This window comes from Schistocerca serialis, chromosome 2, assembly GCF_023864345.2.
Source record: "Schistocerca serialis cubense isolate TAMUIC-IGC-003099 chromosome 2, iqSchSeri2.2, whole genome shotgun sequence".
NCBI classification, from domain to species: Eukaryota; Metazoa; Arthropoda; class Insecta; order Orthoptera; family Acrididae; genus Schistocerca; species Schistocerca serialis.
The window spans coordinates 617,370,968-617,391,235 of NC_064639.1; the positions used below are offsets into that span (position 1 = coordinate 617,370,968).

Below are 20,268 nucleotides of genomic sequence, written 5' to 3' on the forward strand. Positions count from 1 at the left end.
AATTAAAAGGTGTTAGCACGTGGACGTAATGTGCTGTTTCAGTCTCTTCTGTACCTAAGGTCCATCACCGTTCCCTTTGGATCCCTATGTAATTCAGTGCTCTCCGATACACACAATCCAGCAGCGAAGGATTGGTACTCAATCGTCAACTTTAGGTTACAATATCTCCGGATGTAATTAACATTTTACAATGCAACAAACGGCACTGATTACATATTTGTTTATATGTTCAGATGTGCTAACAAAACTAACAGGGTTCCATTAAAAAAAAAAAAAAAAAAAAAAAAAAAAAAAAAAAAAAAAAAAAAAAAAAAAGTAGGTTTGTGTTAAAAAACATACTTCCGTGAATTTTTTTATGCTTTGTATTAACCAATTACACTAGCCCCTCTCCTCACATTCGGTCTGTGGAATCGATTCGTCAGTATTTGATGTGGTTTATGAAATACATCCAGCGGTAACGTTAGGTGACTCACCCTGTATTGTGTAGGTTCGGTGGATGACGGAATACCATGGTAGGAGGAGTGGGAAGGATAGTGAGTAGGACATTTCTCATTTCAGGGTACGGTGAGAAGTAATCGAAACCGGGGCAGAGAATGTAATTCAGTTGCTCCAGTCCCGGATGGTACTGAGTTATGAGGGGAATGCTCCTCTGGCCGGACTGTGCTACTTTGGGAGGTTGTAGGAGACTGGAAAGATAAGGCACGAGAGATTTGTTTTTGTATAAGAATGGGAGGACAATTACGATCAGTGAAGGCTTCAGTGAGACCCTCGATATATTTAGAGAGGGACTGCTCATCACTGCAGATGCGACAAACACAGGTGTCTAGGCTGTGTACGGAAGGGACTTCTTGGTGTGAAACGGGTGGCAGCTGACGAAGTGGAGGTGTTGCTTGTCGTTAGTAGGTTTGATATGGACGGAGGTACTGATGTAGCCATCTCTGAGGCGGAGGTCAACATCTAAGAAGGTGGCTTGTTGGGTTGAGTAGGACCAGGTGAAGTAAATGGGGGAGAAGTTATTGAGGTTCTGGAGGAATAAGAATAAGGTGTCCTCACCTTCAATTCAGATAGCAAAGATGTCATCAATGAATCTGAACCAGGTGAGGGGTTTAGGATTATGGATTTTTAGGAAGGATTCCTCTAGATGGCCCGTGAATAGGTTAGCATAGGATGGTGCCATGCAGATTCGTTTGTAGGTAATGCCTTCAAAGGAGGAGTGATTGTGGGTGAGGATATAGTTGGTCATGGAGACTGGGAAGGTGGTTGTTGGTTTGGAATCCATAGGGCATCTGGAAAGGTAGTGTTCGATGCAGTAAGGCCATGGGCATTAGGAATATTAGTGTACAGGGAGGTGGCATCAATAGTGACGAGCAGGGCACCGTGTGGTAAAGGGAGAGGAACTGTGGAGAGTCGGTCGAGGAAATGGTTGGTATCCTTTATATAGAAGGATAGGTTCCAGGTAATAGGCTGAAGGTGTTTGTCTACGAGAGCAGAGATTCTCTCATTTTCCAATATCTTACCTGTGTTCCTTCATCTAGGAAAGCCCCCGCACGAACTGTTGCCAGGAACGCATCATGTGCTCTAATGACATCATCCAAGCCTTCTGCTTGCTGGACTTCTTTGTTGAATGCCTCCCAGGAGCATTCCAGCACCTCAAATAGTGTGTAGTACTGCACTTGATGTACAAAGTGCACCATTTCAGAGATAAGGAGATGTAATCTCTGCAATAAAGGCTTCATTCCAGGCAGACATCTCATCTGCTTAGCAGCTGTTAGCTGTCGCTTGACAGCCAGACTTAGCACAAATTCCATTCGTTTTGCTCGCCAAAGAGCATTGAACAGCATCAAGTAGGAAGACATGTTCATAGCAAAAACCTGTTGAGGAAAGACATTATCATTTACTAGTATTGAAAAGATGTCCACCTTTCAAAGTATTTGTTGTTTAAACTGTCATTCATTACATACAATTTAAATAAAACTGATGTATTATTTCATATTTTCATACTGTGAAGATATTAATGTTGTGTTAGAATAACTTTACAATTACAGAAGATTGGAGGACTAAAAAATAAAGTTAACAAACTACTTATCTGCTTAGATCATCTAGATTTCTAGAATGTCAAAAGCAAGTTGATGTATTATGTCTGTCTGTGCATCGTGTAAATACAGAGAATCACATGTTAAACATAGAGGACCATAACTTAGCACCCCATTTCTGCAGAGAAAATTTTTCAATCTAATCTCCTCTAATATCGATACACTTCACCCAGCAGTATTCCATTGCTATTATCACCTCTCAGTAGTGTTCTCCGAAAGTGCTGCAAAGTACCCCTACCCTTCTACAGCCGCAATGGCTTCTGGACTGGATGAACATTGCTGATCAGTGAGGAATTTCTTAAGTTTTGAGAATAGGTGGAAGTCCGAGGAAGCTAAATCTGAGGAATAAGATGAATGCACTTCATAGTGCAAATTCTTCAGTTTCTCCAATGCCACAATGCTTTTGTGAGCATGTGCCTTATCCTGATGGAAGATAATTTTCTTCTTCTTTAATCTGAGTCTGTTTTCATGAATCCTCACATACAGTCTAGATATAAGGTGAGCTATAATAGTACTCTCAAGCTATGGTATTATATTTTTCAAGGCAGTCAATCTACAAAATACCTTTTGCACCCCCAAAACATTTTTGCCATGGTCTTTTCCACTGAAGATACAATCCTTTTCTTCTTTGGAGCTGAAGAACCGGATTCTATCCACTGCATAAACCAGTGTTTCAGTTTAGGTGCATAGTGATGAATATATTTTTCATTTACTATCATGTTCTTAAAATGTACCATGCACTTTTCGGAAAATGTCATGCAAATGTGTTTGTGATCCACTGCGAGCAGATGCAACATCCATCTTGATCAAAGCTTTTTCCATGTTCAGTTCCTGCTGCAAGATGTGACCAACATTCCTTTGGTATTGCTAGAGCATTAGCAATGTCACACACCTTTACATATAGATCTTCCAAAATAATATCATGCACTTTGTCGGTGATTTCCAGTGTGCATGCACCTCTTTGGACGTCCTTGGCATAGATAATCTTGGATGCTTTCACGGCCACATTTAAACTCTGCCACCTATGCTTTCATGGGGGAAATTGCTGCCTATTTTTTCATGGTGGAAATTGAAGATGAAGAGCTCCCATACACATTTACAAGCCACAAATGTTTGGTTGATGTTAAATCTTCTTTTAGGAAGAATTTAATCACAGTATGATAGACGATTTTTTTACATTTTTTAGGACCACACACCACAACTGCCTCAAAAGACTGCCTACAGTCAACTGTTGCCTTGAGTGACTTGCAGTTTTACGTGCCATCTACTAACAAACATATCAACATAACCGGGGGGAAAATAAAAAAATAAGATAAAAATAAAAACAATATCAAGTGAGAAGTGCTGCGATCTTCGAGCGAGGGTGAGAACTTTTCAGACAGCCCTCATACACCTGCTCTCAATGTCTTGCCATAAGGGCCATATGCTTGAGGAAGATCCAGGTGCAACACCTGTCCAACACCATATCATGCTACATTTCCGCCAAAACTTGTCCTCCTCTATCAGAGGCAGGGCAACGTGTAATCCCTGTCATGTATCATATATGAGATATGCTGTAAATGGTTCAAATGGCTCTGAGCACTATGGGACTTAACATCTGAGGTCATCAGTCCCCTAGAACTTGGAACTACTTAAACCTAACTAACCTAAGGACATCACATACATCCATGCCCGTGGCAGGATTCGAACCTGCGACCATAGTGGTCGCGCGGTTCCAGACTGAAGCGCCTTGAACCACTAGGCCACAGCGGCCGGCAGATATGCTGTAACTTCCACAAAATATTTTACTTAGGAATGACCACAAACCTGCTATCCACATGGATGAATCGGCACCACCAAACTGGGGCCACAAACAGAGTTCACCATCCTGCGGCAAAACATTTTGCAGATTTATCAATTTCAAAAGTTGTTTCATAGCATGTATGGTCTGGATCCTTGCCCCAAACATCAATTTTTCTGAATTACATAGGTGGAAGCTAACCTTGGGTCACATCCTTTGAGCCTATAATCCTTCCAGCCTCATCTCTGCTAGCCCATGCCCACAACTTTACTCATCCTATACTTGCATCATCATCTTCTGTTCTATGTCCTCCACCTCCTTAATCCATTCCTCCATGTAACTATGCACTGCATACAACTCCACCCCCAAATGATCAAAATGAGCCCACTGGTGTGGCATTCCAATTATGTTAATCTGCTGCCTGTCCCTCCTGACTATCAGTCACTCTTCTCCCACCGTCTCTCCCCCTACTCACCTTATTTCTCTCCTTACTCACTCTACACAAAACAAACCCTAACTCCAGTTGATCTGCAGTGCTGGTACGAAGTAACGAGCCATGACATTGTAGCCATCCGACTCTCTAGCTCTGAAGAAAGATCCGTCCAGGAACTAGCAATATTTTCCGTCTAGTTTTATGCTTTTTGACAACTCAACACATCAAAAATTTACTTTGTTAAATCCACAACTCTTGCGAAATTGAAGATAAGTGAATTAACTAAAATGACCCCCCCCCCCCTTTTAATGCAATGTATTCCATCACATACACGATACATACATAGTACGAGGGTTGTCCATAACAAAAGAGGCTCCCAATTATTTTTCATAATGAAAAACATGTTTATTGGCAATATATAATACATGTGTGGAACACTACACTCAAACTTTTACCTATTTGTCAATACAATCACAGTTGAGATCAATGTATTTTCACATGTGGTGTACCATTTTCTGTATGTCTGCATCATACAACTCTCCTGCCATGCCACAAAGGTAGATTAAAGCCTCTTCTTTCAGCTCCTCTCTGGTTGTGCAATGCATCCCACCCATGTGTTTCTTCAATTCAGGAAAGAGGGCCATGTCTAGGGTGTAAGGCAGGTGTGTGACAGTACACTCCATCCAAATTTGTTGACGAGATTGTTTGTGATATGTGGACAAGCATTGTCCTGATGGAAACACACTCCCTTCGTGAGCATGCCTCCCCTCATTTTGTAGCATGCAGCAAAGGTTCTTGACCATTTCACAGCATTGGTCTGCACCGATTATTGTTCCGGTAGGCAAGATTACCCAACAATAACCTCTTTCTGTCCCAGAACATGCTCACCATTACCGTGCCAGCAGACAGTGTTCATTTAAACTTCTGCAGCTTTGGTGAGGCTGGATGTTTCTGCTGATGGATCTGTTGGTTCATTTGCAAAGAAATTTGCAGGCCACATCCATGTGTTTCCGTTTGTGGTTTTCCGTAAGAATTCTCGGGACTCACATTGGAATATACTGAATGGTTGGTCAAAATTTTGTCAACATTGGTCTTGCTAACGTCAAAGATCATGTCAAAGAGCTCCCAAACCATCAACCTTCAACCTTTCAGCATTGCTTCTTCCACTTTCGCAACTGTTTCACCCGAAACTGATCGCCGTCCAGAGCACTGTTTGTTGTGGACGTCTGTAGGTCCATCTTTGAATTCTATGCACCATTTGCACAAACGTTGTACGCTCATACACATTTCTCCACAGACTTCACACAACTGGGAATGAATGTGGACTGGTGCAGTCTTTTCTGCACACAAGAAATGAATCATAGAGCGTAATTCGCACGTGGCATGACACATGAGAGGGATCTCCATTTCTAATGGCTGGCAAGCCAAGATTGAGCTTTGCAGACAGCTCACCGGGGCAGGAAATAGCAGAGGTAGAACCAAGTTACATGCTTGTGTTGCTGGATCCCGTGTAATAGCGTTCCCCGTGATTGTAGATCTATGGGAACTGTATTTTACAGACAACCCTCATATTTTTCCAAAAATACTGAAACATGCTATTGTTAGACCCCTTCACAAGAAAAATAAGACAGATGATTAATAATCATCAACCAATACCACTGCTTACCTCCCTCTAGAAGGTAGTGAAAAAGATTATCTGCACAAGAATAATAACAATGCTATTCTGAAATGAAATACTTAGTCTCAATCTGGATTTGACAGGGCTCTCTCCACAGAACATGCCATTTTTAAATTTACAAATTATACGAAACAGGATTTAAGTAACAAAGTGATGTTGCAACTTGTTAAAAGCCTTTTATAATGCAGTCACAATTTTCTACAAAAGTTCAAATATTATGGTATCAAAGATCTTTTTGATTTCGTTCAGGGAATATTTTGTTGATACTTGGAAGGACAAAGACAAGAAAAAATTGAAGTATACAGTATTTGTACAAGTTTTCTAAGGATGGTCCATAAAGCTGAAAGTCAGTTACATAAAATAATTATTATTGTAGAAGATCAATACCATGTATTTCAGTTTTTAAGTAATTTTTCTGGTAACTTATTTTCATCATATCCAACTGAAAGCATGCAGTTCGTCACATTAATAAATCCACAGAAAGTATACAAACAGCATTTTCAGAGTGGGGAATAATCACTACAGGACAGCTGAAAATAGTTTACGGAAAAGGCTAATATTTGACTAGTAATGGAGATGATGAGTTGGACCCTAAAAACCCAAGTTGCGACACGTTTGTTAGAAGATATGGAAACCACGAACCATCTAAATCCCATCTGCAGAAGTCGAGTTTGATCGGCTACAAGGGATAACATACCAACAACAAGAATATCTGTTTAGAGAGTCAACACAAAATAAATTCCAAAATGAATTTTCACTCTGTAGCAGAGCGTGCGTTGATTTGGCACTTTGTGGCAGATTAAACCTGTGAGCTGGACTGGGACTTGAACTTGGGATCTTTGCCTTTCACAGGAGGCAACTGCTCTATCAACTTATCTATCCAAACACAATTCACAACTTGCCATCACAGCATTACATCTGTCAATACATTATCTCCTACCTTCCAAACTTCACATAAGTTCTCCTACATACCTTGATGAACTTACAATGGAAGAAATGAATTTTCGTTCTCAGAGGAAACTCAAACAGCAAAGGTTTCCAAGTTTCATCTACAAGTAAAATGCCTCAAACTTTTCCATGTGAAACCCTATCCAATATCTCTGTCACGGCAAGAGACAATGAGGGATGGAATCCAAAGGACTTTAGTTTACGGGCATTGAAGGCTGTCACGGTGTGTACAACAATCCATTACAGATGGCAGGTAAATCACTTGATAAGAAATATTGGTCAATATTGTATGTACAAAATATAGGAACCTGTCAGGATTTAGATCTAAAGAGGTATGTGGTGGGTCTGGTTGAGAGAAAGAACACAGAGTACTTGGTGAGCAGAGGTCCTTAAAATGCGGCAGTGCAAATTCCAGATTTCTATTTCTCTGCTATTAGTTACTCTTCTGGTGTACTATACACCTATAATTAAAAATGCTTATGCTCTTGATGCTGTCATTGAAGGAGAAGATTTACAGGCTAATGTCGAGAGTAATGAGTAAGATGCACAAAGTATTTCAGTAATTTGAAGAATGTGGATGGAAATGGAGGGCGTAATTACAAAAAATATTATCGAAGGACATTAAATGAATAAAATACTTATGACTTCGTAATATAAAGAGGGATTTTTAAAATAAGTATTAAAACATGAGTGAAAAGTGTGTCTAGAAAGAAGAGATTTGATTTTTTTTGTGTATTACAGTATTAATTGATCTAAATACATTACAATATGACAACTCAGGGTATTATTCAGAATAATTTGAGCTAGTAATATTATATTGGCAACTGTTAATGTTGCTTGAAATTCACTAGTAACTCAGTGTTTCCAGGGTGGGAAAGAAAACCAGTCTTGGAACGATACATAGCATTTCTGGATGAGGAAATGGATGAGGTCTCGAATATATTGCTTCCCGCTACTTATACCTCCTGAGGAGATCACGAATGTAAAATTAGAGAGATTCGAGCGCGTACGGAGGCTTTCAGAGTCGTTCTTCCCGCGAACCATACGCGACTGGAACAGAAAAGGGAGGTAATGACAGTGGCACGTAAAGTGCCCTCCGCCACACACCGTTGGGTGGCTTGTGGAGTATAAATGTAGATGTAGATTTGTAAATAAGTAAGTATTCTATGAGGGTGAGTCAAATGAAAACCTTAAATTTTTTTTTTAGATAATATTTATTGTGCAGAAGTGGTACAAAGCTGTATCACTTTTCAACATAATCTCCCCCACGCTCAATGCAAGTCCCCCAGTGCTTACAAAGTGCATAGATTACTTTAGAAAAAAATTCTTTTGGTAGTCCGCGCAACCACTCATGCACCACGTGGTGTACCTCTTCATTAGAATGGAACTTCTTTCCTCCCATTGCATCTCTGAGTGCTCCAAACATATGGAAATCACTTGGGACAAGGTCTGGTGAGTATGGTGGATGAGGAAGACACTCAACATGCAGGTCTGTGATTGTTGCAACTGGTGTACGGGCAGTAGGGGACCTTGCATTGTCATGTTGCAAAAGGACACCTGCTTACAGCTATCCACTTCACTTTGATTTGATTGCAGGCCGCAGATGATTTTTTAGGAGATCTGTGTATGATGCACTGGTAAAAGTGGTGCCTCTAGGCATGTAATGCTCCAAAATGACGCCTTTTATGTCCCAAAAGAGAGTCAGAATAACCTTCCCTGCTGATGGTTCTGTTCGAAACTTCTTTGGTTTTGGTGATGAGGAATGGCGCCATCCTTGCTCGCTCTCTTCGTTTCCGGTTGGTGGAAGTGAACCCAGGTTTCGTCCCCAGTGACAATTCTTGCAAGGAAGCCATCACCTTTTTGTTCAAAGTGCCGAAGAAGTTCTTCACAAGTATCAACACGTCATTCTCTCATTTCAGGAGTCAGCTGCCATGGCACCCATCTTGCAGACACTTCGTGAAACTGGTGCGCATCATGTACAATGTGGTGTGCTGACCCGTGACTAATCTGTAAACATGCTGCAATGTCACTCAGTGTCACTCGGCGGTTTTCCTTCACTATGGCTGCAACTGCTGCAATGTTCTGTGGAGTCACAACTCGTTGTGCCTGACCTGGACGAGGAGCATCTTCCACTGAAGTCACACCATTTGCGAACTTCCTACTCCATTCGTAGACTTGCTGCTGTGACAAACATGCATCACCGTACTGAACCTTCATTCGTTGATGAATTTCAATAAGTTTCACACCTTCACTACGCATAAACCGAATAACAGAACGCTGTTCTTCCCTGGTGCAAGTCGCAAGTGGGGCAGCCATCTTTATACTGAAACTGCGACGGTATGTGTGCATCTGCACTATGCTGCCAGCTACAGGCCATTCTGCATGCTGTCTGTAGCACACTAACTTACAGGGTAATGGTGCGAAATTTCGATTTTTTATTACAAATTTAAGATTTTCATTTGACTCATCCTCGTACAAATGAATATTTTAACAGATCACTGTTTTGACACAATAAAGGTTTAATTTTTAGTGTTCTGTATGAACTGAACCCTTATAGGAACATTTTGTTGTCTGTCTGACTGTTAAGACCCCTTTTTCTCAGGAGCAGGTAGAAGTATAAAGTTGAAATTTATGTCAAATACTAAGACCTGAGGTCCCTTGGTGGTGTAAATAATTTAAGCTTCTAAGTCAACGCAATCAAATTATATGGTCACATATTTCAGACAATTTGACACTCACAAACTCATTCACCGCAACCTACAGACGGAACTGTTGTTAGACATTCAGGCCTGGTGGTCTAGCAGTAATGCACATACCTGGAAACCAAGAGGTTGTGGATTCTCTAATCAGACCACAGATTTTTCAGTCTTTGTTTTAACCTAGCCTTTGTCTCTCAAAGACTTGTGGAGTCACCGGAAACAACACTTGGTTAGGCTAGAGACACACAAGTCAGCAAAGTCACAACCAGGCTATGGAACCACACGAAATTATTATTGTTAATTAAGTTTGCGCTGAACACTCAGACTGTGCGTCCTACTCGCACTTGTCCTATTCATAGAAGCATAAAAAGATATACTTTATTAATGACTTATAAATAATATAAACGGCATTTGTTAAGTAGGCTAGGCAGAATGGACTATTTTTGGCTAGGATAACATAGTAAAGGTTCTGAAACCTGCGGACGGCATTCTTTCCCATCATCCTCACGAAAATGAGGGGATATGGACAGGTAATGGGACACCCTCCTCTAGCATTACTTTTCCTCAACAGTAGCTGTCATTACAAGTATTATTTTTTCAATTTTGGACAGGTCAATATTATCTCAGTTGCTTTTCTGAAAACTTTCAAATAATTTTATACACAGTACGTTATACTTCAAGCAAAATTTACAATACGGAATTACTTTACAAAATATTTTAGTTTCGATGTTATAATCGATAAGAACTAGTTCTTAATGTACAATTAAAATTATTCTTATTTAGAAACATTTGAAATTATGAAATATTGGCATTCTTAAAATTTCTATTATTAATTACGCATCCAGCACTGTTTACTATGTTTATTTCTGGATTTATTTATGAACTAATAATCGAAATTAATAATGTAACAGTAACAAGTAGAAATTCATCTGTTAAGAAAAATTGTAAACCCTTTGGAGTATTGTTATTTCTGCAGACTATGGGAGTCTTAAGCATGTCTCTGATGTGATTGGACGTATTTTTGTGCGAATAATGTAATTTCTGCTTTGTTAATGTGAAAAATCAGAAGACTGTATGATATACTAAAATGTGAGAAAATACAGTTACATAAAAACTAAAATTGTGCAACAATAATCTTCAAATTTATTTAGTTTAATCCAACCATGAGGACCCAAGGTGTGACATTTTCAGGTGAATCAGACCCCTAGACAAGAAGAACTGGAGTCAACTCAACATGACATGCTATGTAAACTAGGAAGTTTATGGTAATCTTCACTTCTCTCAAATATTCATAAAAGATTTTAATGTGGACAATAGAAGGAAGTATGAAGGGCTGAGTAGATTACAAGGGGCAGTCACTAATGGGCACCAACAATGAACTAATGCTGCTGAAGGAGTGACAGGCAATACAACCATAGCATCCACACTTGTGAGAGTTATATATGTGTTGTCATGGTGCAGAAAGGAAGATCAAGGAATGTTGGTCAACATTAGTGCCCAATTTTTGACACTTGTTTAATTTAGTTCACATATGATTTACATATATGTAAATAAAGTATGGCTTGGAGTAACACTGGCAGACAACATTTTTATTACAAAGAATGTGAATGGTGTTCTTTGTTAAGTCATGTGTGCTGATTTTGTAGTTACTGGCTAATGGACTCACTTTTCTTTTGTCATGTTACTCTCTTTTCAATGAGAACCTCGAAAACTCAGTTTATTGGTTATTCTTCTGTAGCTTAAATATTCTGCAGATGTAATTGTTGAAAAATATTCAAAATATGTACAAGGAATTACTACATATAGAACACAGCTCAGGATTGAGGATTGAAAACTTAGAGCCACAATGTGTGTGTTTCCATTTCTGTCTCAGTGCTGAGAATTCTGCCAACTCTTGAAAGTGCCTGGTTGTTGTTCTAAGTTTGTGAAGCCTTGTGCTTTGTGTCAATTTAGTAGACAAAATGCATTATATCTGTACAAATAGTGCAAATTCTTTGTGTGTGTGTGTGTGTGTGTGTGTGTGTGTGTGTGTGTGTGAGTGAGTGAGTGAGTGAGTGTGTGGAGGTGGGAAGGGGGGAGGTGGGGGAAGGTGAAATATTCTACAATATCGTACAACATTAAACCAATGTTTTTTTCTCTATGACCGCAATGCCGTGAGCGATACATAGGGGGTTGTACAATATTCCTAGAGTAAGCATTTAAAGCTGGTTCTTGAAACTTTGTTAATAGACTTTCTCGCGATAGTTTATGTCTTTCTTCAAGAATCTTCTAGTACAGTTGCTTCACTATCTCTGTGACACCCTCCCATGGCTTAACAAACCTGACCATTCGTGCTATCCTTCGCTGAAGATGTTCAATATCCCCTATTAGTCCTATTTGGGGGTCCCACACACTCGAGCAGCAGAACCACTCACACGAGTAATTTGTAAGCAATCTCCTTTGTAGGCTGCATTTCTCCACTATTCTACTAATAAACTGAAGTCTTACCACATGCTTTGCCCATGACTGACCCTACGTGATCATTTAATTACATATTCCTACAAAATTTTACACTCAGGAATTTGTATGAGTTGGTTTATTCCAACAGTGACTCACTGATATAGTCATAAGATACTATGCTTTTTCATTTTCTGAAGTGAAAAATTTTACATTTTTGGACATTGAAAGCGAGTTGCTAATCTTTGCACCACTTTGCAATCTTATCAAGATCTGACTGAATATTTATGCACTTTCTTCCAGATAGTGCTTCATTATGGATAACTGCATCACCTGCAAAAAGCCTGATGTTACAACAAGGGCGGATCAAATATAAATGGGATTTTATTTTTTATTTAATTTCATTTATTGAAAAACTCAAGGCAATTGCAATTTATTTTTCCACATAGTTTCCTGCCTTGGAAATGCATTTGATCTAGCGTATGGGCAGCTTTTTGATGCCCTCATCATAAAAAGAACTGGGTCGTGTCACCAGCCAGTTGTGCACGAAGTCTTCCACACTCTCGTCATCTACAAATCATCACCCTCCTAGAGCTTCTTTAAGTGATCCGAATAAATAGGAATCGCAGGGCGACAAGTCCAGGCTGTAAGGAGAATGATCAAGTGCAGTCCATTTCATTTCCTGTAGCTTGGAGACAGTTGGAGCTGCATATGGGGTTGCGCATTGTCGTGGAGGAGGAGGATGACCTGTCAAATCAATTGGTCTCGTCTTCTGCGACAATTTGCAACTCTCGACTTGTTCAACAGTTCACAGTAGTATGCAGCACTGACTGTGCATCACTCATGCAAAATATCACAGTGATTGTGTGTTGCTCACGCAAAAAAAAGGCAACATTCTAAAACACAGTTGAAAGAACCTTGCCAGCTGACAGTCGAGTCTTAGCTTTCACTAGTGCTGCCTCCCCTTTCCTCCGCCACTCCTTACTGGCTCGTTTGGATTCTGGAGTGTAATGGTGAACTCGTGTTTCGTCGCAGGTGACAATCCGATTCAAAAATCCATCACCTTCTTCCGCAAATCTTGCTGTAAGCCCCTGACAGATCTCCAAACGTCTCAACTTTAGATTTTTGGTCAAAACTTCAGGGACCCACCTGGAACACACTTTACGGAAATGTAGGTTGTTTGTGATGATTGCTTGACAACTCCCATAACTGATTCTGACTTTTTGTGCAATTTCTGATACTCTCGCCTGGCAATCATCGCCAATAATGTCTTTAATCGCACAAATGTTTATGTCTGTAATGCTGGTCCGAGGACAGCGATCGTGTTGCTGATTTTCCACACGTTCTTGTCCTTCCTTGAACTTTTTATGTCAAGCAGACACACGCAACCTTGATAATGTTTTATCACCAAAATGTGCAGTCAATCTTTGGCAAATTTCCGCCTCGAACTCCTTAATGAGCAAGAAATTTGATAATTATGTGTTGTGCAATGAAGGGGTGCACCTGTTGCTCAGACATCATGAGTGTAACTGACGAAATGGCAGGAAATATCTAACAGCACACTCTCCTCACTTCCAACAGTCCTGCCTAAGCATAGCAGAGGTGTGGGGCAGTCCTACCAACTGTTCAGGAACAAAAATCCCGTTTATATTTGATCCCCCCTCATATTAATATTATCTGCAAGGTCATTAATATACAAAAGGAACAGCAAGGGTCCCAACACACTTCCCTGGGGTACACCTGAAGTTACTTCTTCATCTGATGACGACCCTCCACCCAAGATAACATGCTGCGTCCTTCCCACCAAAAAGTCCTTAATCCAATCACAGTACTTTTGGCAATATGCGTAACTGAGGTACTGAGTCAAACGTTATTCCAAAATCAAGAAATACCTCATTTGCCTGTCTGCCTTAATGCAGAGTTTTCAGAATGTCACGTGAGAAAAGCACAAGTGAGTTCACACGAATGATGTTTTCGTAATCCTTGCTGGCTGGCATTGAGGAGATAGTTTTGTTCAAGTTACCACATTACATTTGGACTCAGAATATGTTCTAAGATCCTACACCAAATTGATGTCAAGGATACTGGATGGTAGTTTTGTGTATCACTTCTACTATCCTTTCTGTAGATGAGTGTGACCTGTGCTTTTTTTTCCAAGAACAGGGCATGTTTTTTCCTTCAAGGGATCTACAACAGATTATAGTTAGAAAAGAGGCTAACTAAGCCACAATTAAGTATAGAATCTGACAGGGATTCCATTGGGCTCTGGAGCCTTTTTCAATTTTAACAATTTCAGCTGTTTCCACTAACACCACTAACACCAGTTTTTATTTCATTCACTTTTTCAGAGGTATGAGGATTAAATTGGGGCAATTCTCCTCGATTTTCTTAATTAAAGGAAAATTTGAAAACAAAGTTAAATGTTTCAGCTTTTGCTTTACTATCCTCAATTTCAATTTCTGTCTATTTGCTAGGGACTGGACACTAACTCTGGTCAATATTCTGCTATGGTAGTCTCTGACGGCATCATGCACTGCTGTCTTGACAGCCAAAAGCGTTTCATTCAGCATCTCTCTATCTATAGCCCTACAATTTGTTTTACACGTATTATGAAGTAATTTCTCTTTCTTAGAAGTTTCTTTACAGTGGTTGCATACCATAGATTCCTTCCCATTATGGACTGTTCTGCTCAGTATATATACAGTGGATGCTCAACTATTCTTTTAGACCGAGCTATAGTTCCTCTACAAGTTCCTGCCTTGTAATGAAAGTTTCAAGTTCCTCAGTGAGATATAACACTACCAATTTTTTCATCTATTTTACTGAACTTATATATCTTTCTGCTTGCTTTAGTTGTCTTTTGTACTTAGGTAATCATTGTCGCCACAACCCTATCATGGTTGCTCATACCGGTTTCGATGTGTACATCTTCATCTTCAAAGAGATCAGTTCTATTTGTTGCCATTAGATCCAATATATTTCCATCAAGAGTGGAGCTTCTAACTACCTGTTCTAGGTACTTTTCCAGAGAAGGGATTTAGTAATGTTTCACAGCACGTGTTATCATGGCCACCACTAACAAAACTGTAAATTTCCCAATTAATTGTTGGATGCTTTAAGTCTCTACCAATGTTTACTGTAAGACTGGGCAACTTACATTCAATGTACTAAGGTTCTCTCTAAAGTTTTTGGTTAAATCAGGAGATGAGTCGGTTGGGTGACAGAAGGATCCAATCATCATTTTATGCCTGTCCCTGATACTGAGTCTTGCCCAAACAATCTCATATGCAGTTTCAATTTCTATCTCGATCGATATGAGTTTCTTGTCTACTGCAACAAATACACCACCTCCATTTCCCATTTGCCTATCCTTTCAATATACACTTAAATTTCCCCCAAAAATCTTGATGCTATCAACTCCAGGTTTCAACCAGCTTCTGTACCTTGTATTATGTGAGCTTCACTGCTTTCCAAATACATTTCAAACTCTGGCATTCAGTTGCACATGCTTCAACAGGTTACCATTACGGTCTTAATATTCTCACCTGTGGGAGGCATTTCTTTCGCTTTTACACTGATACTTCTGTGCTTCCTAAAGCTATCTTTATACGGATTGGATGGAAAGTCACTTAATCTAAAAAGCCCTTGTGTACAACCCACACACAGTCAGCTATCTGAGTAGCAGTCTCTGATGTATAGTGCACACCTGACCCATTTCGGGAGACCCTACAGTTTTCAACCCCATGGTGGTCCATGAAGTTGCAGCCTAGCTTGTGGTTCAGTCCTTCCATTCGCCTCAGGACCAAAGGACCACGATCCGTTCTGGGGACAATGGTACACGCTGTGAGCTTAGTTGAAACTCCATGTGCAAGGCTGGTTTTCTCAATATTCTCTGCCAGTATCTGAAATGACCCAAGTACGATCTTGGATCCCAAACGACAAGCATAACTTGTTCCAACGTGTGCCACAATCTGCAGTTGGTTGCACCGTGTTTTGTTAATGGCTGTTGGTGTAGCCTCTTCAACATGTTGGATGAGGTCCCCAGACATACACACTGAGTGCACATGGTGTCCTTTCCTGTCTCTTGCTACCATTTCCCTAAGGGGTACCATCAATTGTTGTATGTTTGAACTGACAATAATTAATAGACCCCTATTGTGTTTGCCTCCTCTTGACTCCGGATGCAACAGGTTTTCCCAAAACAGGTCAAGTGAGTCCCACTTGCTCAGTTTCAGTGAGAGACAGTACCTCAAAGCTGTTGGTTAGGGGGTTCGGTACAAAACCCTGAGCCCTCCCTGATCTCCTTCCTGTACAGGACGCCTTGATCTACCGTTGATGTGCCACTCGCAGTCAGGTGGACGAGTTATGACGGATCCTTTATTTTCTGCAGAGGAGACAGGTACTTGAGGTACCTCTGGTACCGGTATCACAGGTGCACAACTCTCGTGAGTTTTCCCAACACAGCGAATCGCAGCAGTTGCCAATTGGTTGACAGTAGTCAGGACAATTTCAGCTGCTTATGAGCATCTTTGTAGTCAATTCTTTGATTCCTTTGTGTAAAGATAGATTTTTTGTGCTGTTTGCATTTTGAAGTTTTGTTGTGAGAATGTGCCGTTTTGCCAGTACACATAATACATAGGATGCTATAAGCATTTACAGAAATCATTATCACCATAACATCACAACTAATTAGTTTAGGGCTAACTTTAACCAGTTAGAACCAATGGGAGTTATAAAGCAATTCTATACCAGTTAATGGACCATTTGAGTTGTCATGATCAAAATACCAAATGATGCACTGAATATCTGTGAAGATTCCATGAGTACCATCAACTAACAGTCTCGAATGTCCAAACATTGTGCACTGCTATTTGTAACTTTAAAATCAAATTAATTGGGATGAAAACTGCAAAAAGGCCATACAACATTTATATCTAGACTACATATTATAAAAAGAAGATATACAACCCATAGACGTTTTCATCCAGGACATTAAAAACTTTCAAATTCTTTTTAACCGTGTTATGTATGTTACATGTGTATGTTATGCGTATATGTTTCTTGGTAAGATAAACGACGACGTCAAAACCCTTAAATAAGTGTCGACAGCTGTACTGCCAACTACATTATAGTGAAAGGGAGGCCACAGTCATAGTTTGATGAATTTCGGTATAAGGAAGCATTCAAGGAGCTGAACCTTTCATTCATTATCCCGTGTGTTTCCATTAATTCCATCACTGGCCAAACAACAGTACACAAATGCCAACACACTGTTAACATTACCAGCAGAGCCAAATGAAATATGTGATACATATGAGCCCTACAAAGATAATGGAGACATTACAGGATTTCATTATAAAAGCTGCCTGCTTAGCTTGTAAAATGGATCAGGATCTAATTTTGAAGCAGGCCCATATGGCAGAACTAAAATAAATAGTAACGCTCCACAGATACAAATGCTCTACGACCTGATGGACTGAAGATATCATATCACTACAAATGGGGTAGTAATTACCTTGGCAGTATGAGCAAAAAGCCTTCAATTATTAAACTACACCCTTTGGAGATTATCTTGCATTAAGCGCCTCCTTCACTGCGAGCAAAAAACAACCACTGAATGCTAATTTGCCACTTTGAAATTTACACAGCCAATCAGGAAGCTCCAGTCTGACGTTATGTTCTGTAGTCTGCAAATACCATCTGCCCATGGGGCTGCACCTATATTAATTTTCCTGGTGCACCCACTGCCATTCATGCATTTTACATAATTGGTAAATGCATGCTCGACAACGATGGAAACGAAAGCAGGAATCCTAAAAACGAAATATGCCATTGGCAGATTGCTGCACACTACTGTACCTTATATCCCACAGATCACAGCCAAGATTTTTAAAGATTTATGTACTACAAATGGGACAAAAACCTAAGTTTCAATTCCTGTGGAAGCTGGTAGACTACAATCAAGATGCAATTTTCAACCAGATATCTTTCCAGCAGTGACATTTCTATAATGCCTTGTGCGTCTTGTTAAATGGTATGCCACAGCATTATTCCATTCTACATTAATGCATAGAACTCAGCATTATATATACAATGTTGAGTTCAGTGCATTAAAGTACAAGGAATTAGAATATATTAAAAAACAACAACTGGTGTAATAATCTCCTTGGACTATATGTTACACTTTTATCCAAGTTGTAATTTCACTGTGGAATCACCCTGCTGCACTTAAACTTACCATGTAAGTCGGAAAGAAACAGACACATGAATTCCCACTGCTTACATTATCAGCTATAAAGTTGTGATAAGAGATACTGCAATTAGCTCTCTGCATCAAGAGGGAAATGACAATATCTACTATAAATATTCCACCATGACACTGATTATGAAGTATAATATTTAATAAGATAAATACGAGTGGCAACAGCTGGCAACTGGAATCAAGAACTGTAAAGAACCAAATCATTAAAACATTTTTAAAATAATTCTAATTGCATTAATGGCCATTTTCTAAGCAACAACTTTTAAAAAAAGTCATAATAAGAAAGACTTACTGTTCCTATTGGACCGACAACATGGTAATCCAATGTGAAAACATCCCAACCAGTATCTCCTTTTGACATTTCGAGTAATCTCACATCCAACCTCTGAAGAATATCTTCATCTTCGTACTGGGCATTAGTAGAACGAACAGCAGAGTCCAGGATCCCCGATAAACAGTGAGGATACAACTGTGAGGCAGGCTTTGCCAACTCAGGTCTGAAACACGATGTGCAACAGCTCACAAAATTTCCTTATAGGCTGAGAGTTTTGATGCACAGAAGTAAATTGCATACACTGAGACTTCCATTCCTCACACAACAAAGACATAGGCAGTCTTCAAATATTTTTGACCTTAATATGAGAGGGCATGATCCTTAAAACAACCTCAACACATTTTTTGCATGCAGAAGTTTCATTCAGGTAGCACTGTTCTTTTTTTATAGTTCTTTCACATGGATCTGGAAAGCTGTCCTTGGTTCTACAGCACCTGTTGACCAACATTTTCTATTATTTTTTACATTTAGGAGCAAGGGAGATCTATCTGATGGTGCTAAATAATCTTACTAGAGGAGAGGTAATAAAAATAACATTAATGATGAAATGAGATCAACAATCATATGAGTTTTTGAAGAATATAGGATTCTTTTCATAATATATCTTTCACTCTGCAACACATACTATGCTATATTGAAACTTTGTGTGATTTTCTTTTTTTTCTAAAAAAAGAGAGATTCAAATCAGAACCCTTGATTGGGTCAGTAGGAATGTTCTCATTAGCTGAATTGCCTAAGCACACAACACAATTAACTCAAAAGCTTCCATCTGCCAATACTTACAATCTGTGTTAGAATTGCAGGAATTGCCTGTGCAGTTTGGAAATTAACAGATTCGGGTAGACTGACGCTTCAAGTCCAGTTATGAGCTATGGGTGGATAGTTAAACAGTAACAGTATTTCCTGTGAAAGGCACTTAAAATAAGTGTGCACAAAGAGTAGCCAACTTTTGGTTGGCAGACATACATCTGTGAACGCTCTCTTCAAGCACAAATCATTTGTTAAAACTGAACATACTAATCCAGTGCTTTCCCCCATCTCATTTGCTAGTCTTGGTGCTCTGATATGATGGTCATCCACAATCAAAGTCCAAATTTGCTCAATGACTTGCCATTTCAGCTTGTTGATAGTCTGCATAAACATGGTTCACTGTCCGGTAATGAATGACCATCCCTGAAGCGAATGTACCACTCCTTTTTCCATGACTCGCACACTGCATCGTCACCGAAAACCTGTTGAATCTTACGCCTGGGTATCTCTGAACTTTTCATAAAATTTGATGCAATATCGCAGCTCAATTTATTCCATCATTTTACAATTTACTGGAATCAGTTGAGTGCTCACTACACAAGCTAACTCATAGGTTGACTGTCAATTAAGGATGCTTTCTACTGGTGGGAAAAATTCACAACTGTACATGAATGTCACCACTATGAATCCACTACAGAAAGTCTTCCACACTTCACTGGTTTATAGTGGAAAGAAGAAGTTTCAGTACTTTCTGAACACACCTTTTATGTGTTTGAATCCTGGTCCAATACACACTTTAGTCTGTTTTGAGAACTATTTTCTTCAATCTCATTTCATTATAATGACGAAAAATAA

The 20,268-nt window shown here is 39.5% G+C and overlaps 1 protein-coding gene across 4 annotated transcripts in view; it reads right to left on the reverse strand.

Annotated features, from left to right (window-relative positions):
• Window positions 1–20,268, reverse strand: part of LOC126457669 (gamma-tubulin complex component 3-like) — a 304,002-nt gene that overhangs the window by 107,924 nt on the left and 175,810 nt on the right. For all 4 annotated transcript variants that reach the window (XM_050094169.1, XM_050094170.1, XM_050094166.1 and 1 more), the window contains 2 exons: window positions 18,622–18,826; window positions 1,518–1,871 (listed from right to left, as the gene is read on the reverse strand). In XM_050094169.1, coding sequence (XP_049950126.1) covers window positions 1,518–1,871; window positions 18,622–18,826 — 559 coding nt within the window. The remainder of the gene's footprint in view (window positions 1–1,517; window positions 1,872–18,621; window positions 18,827–20,268) is intronic.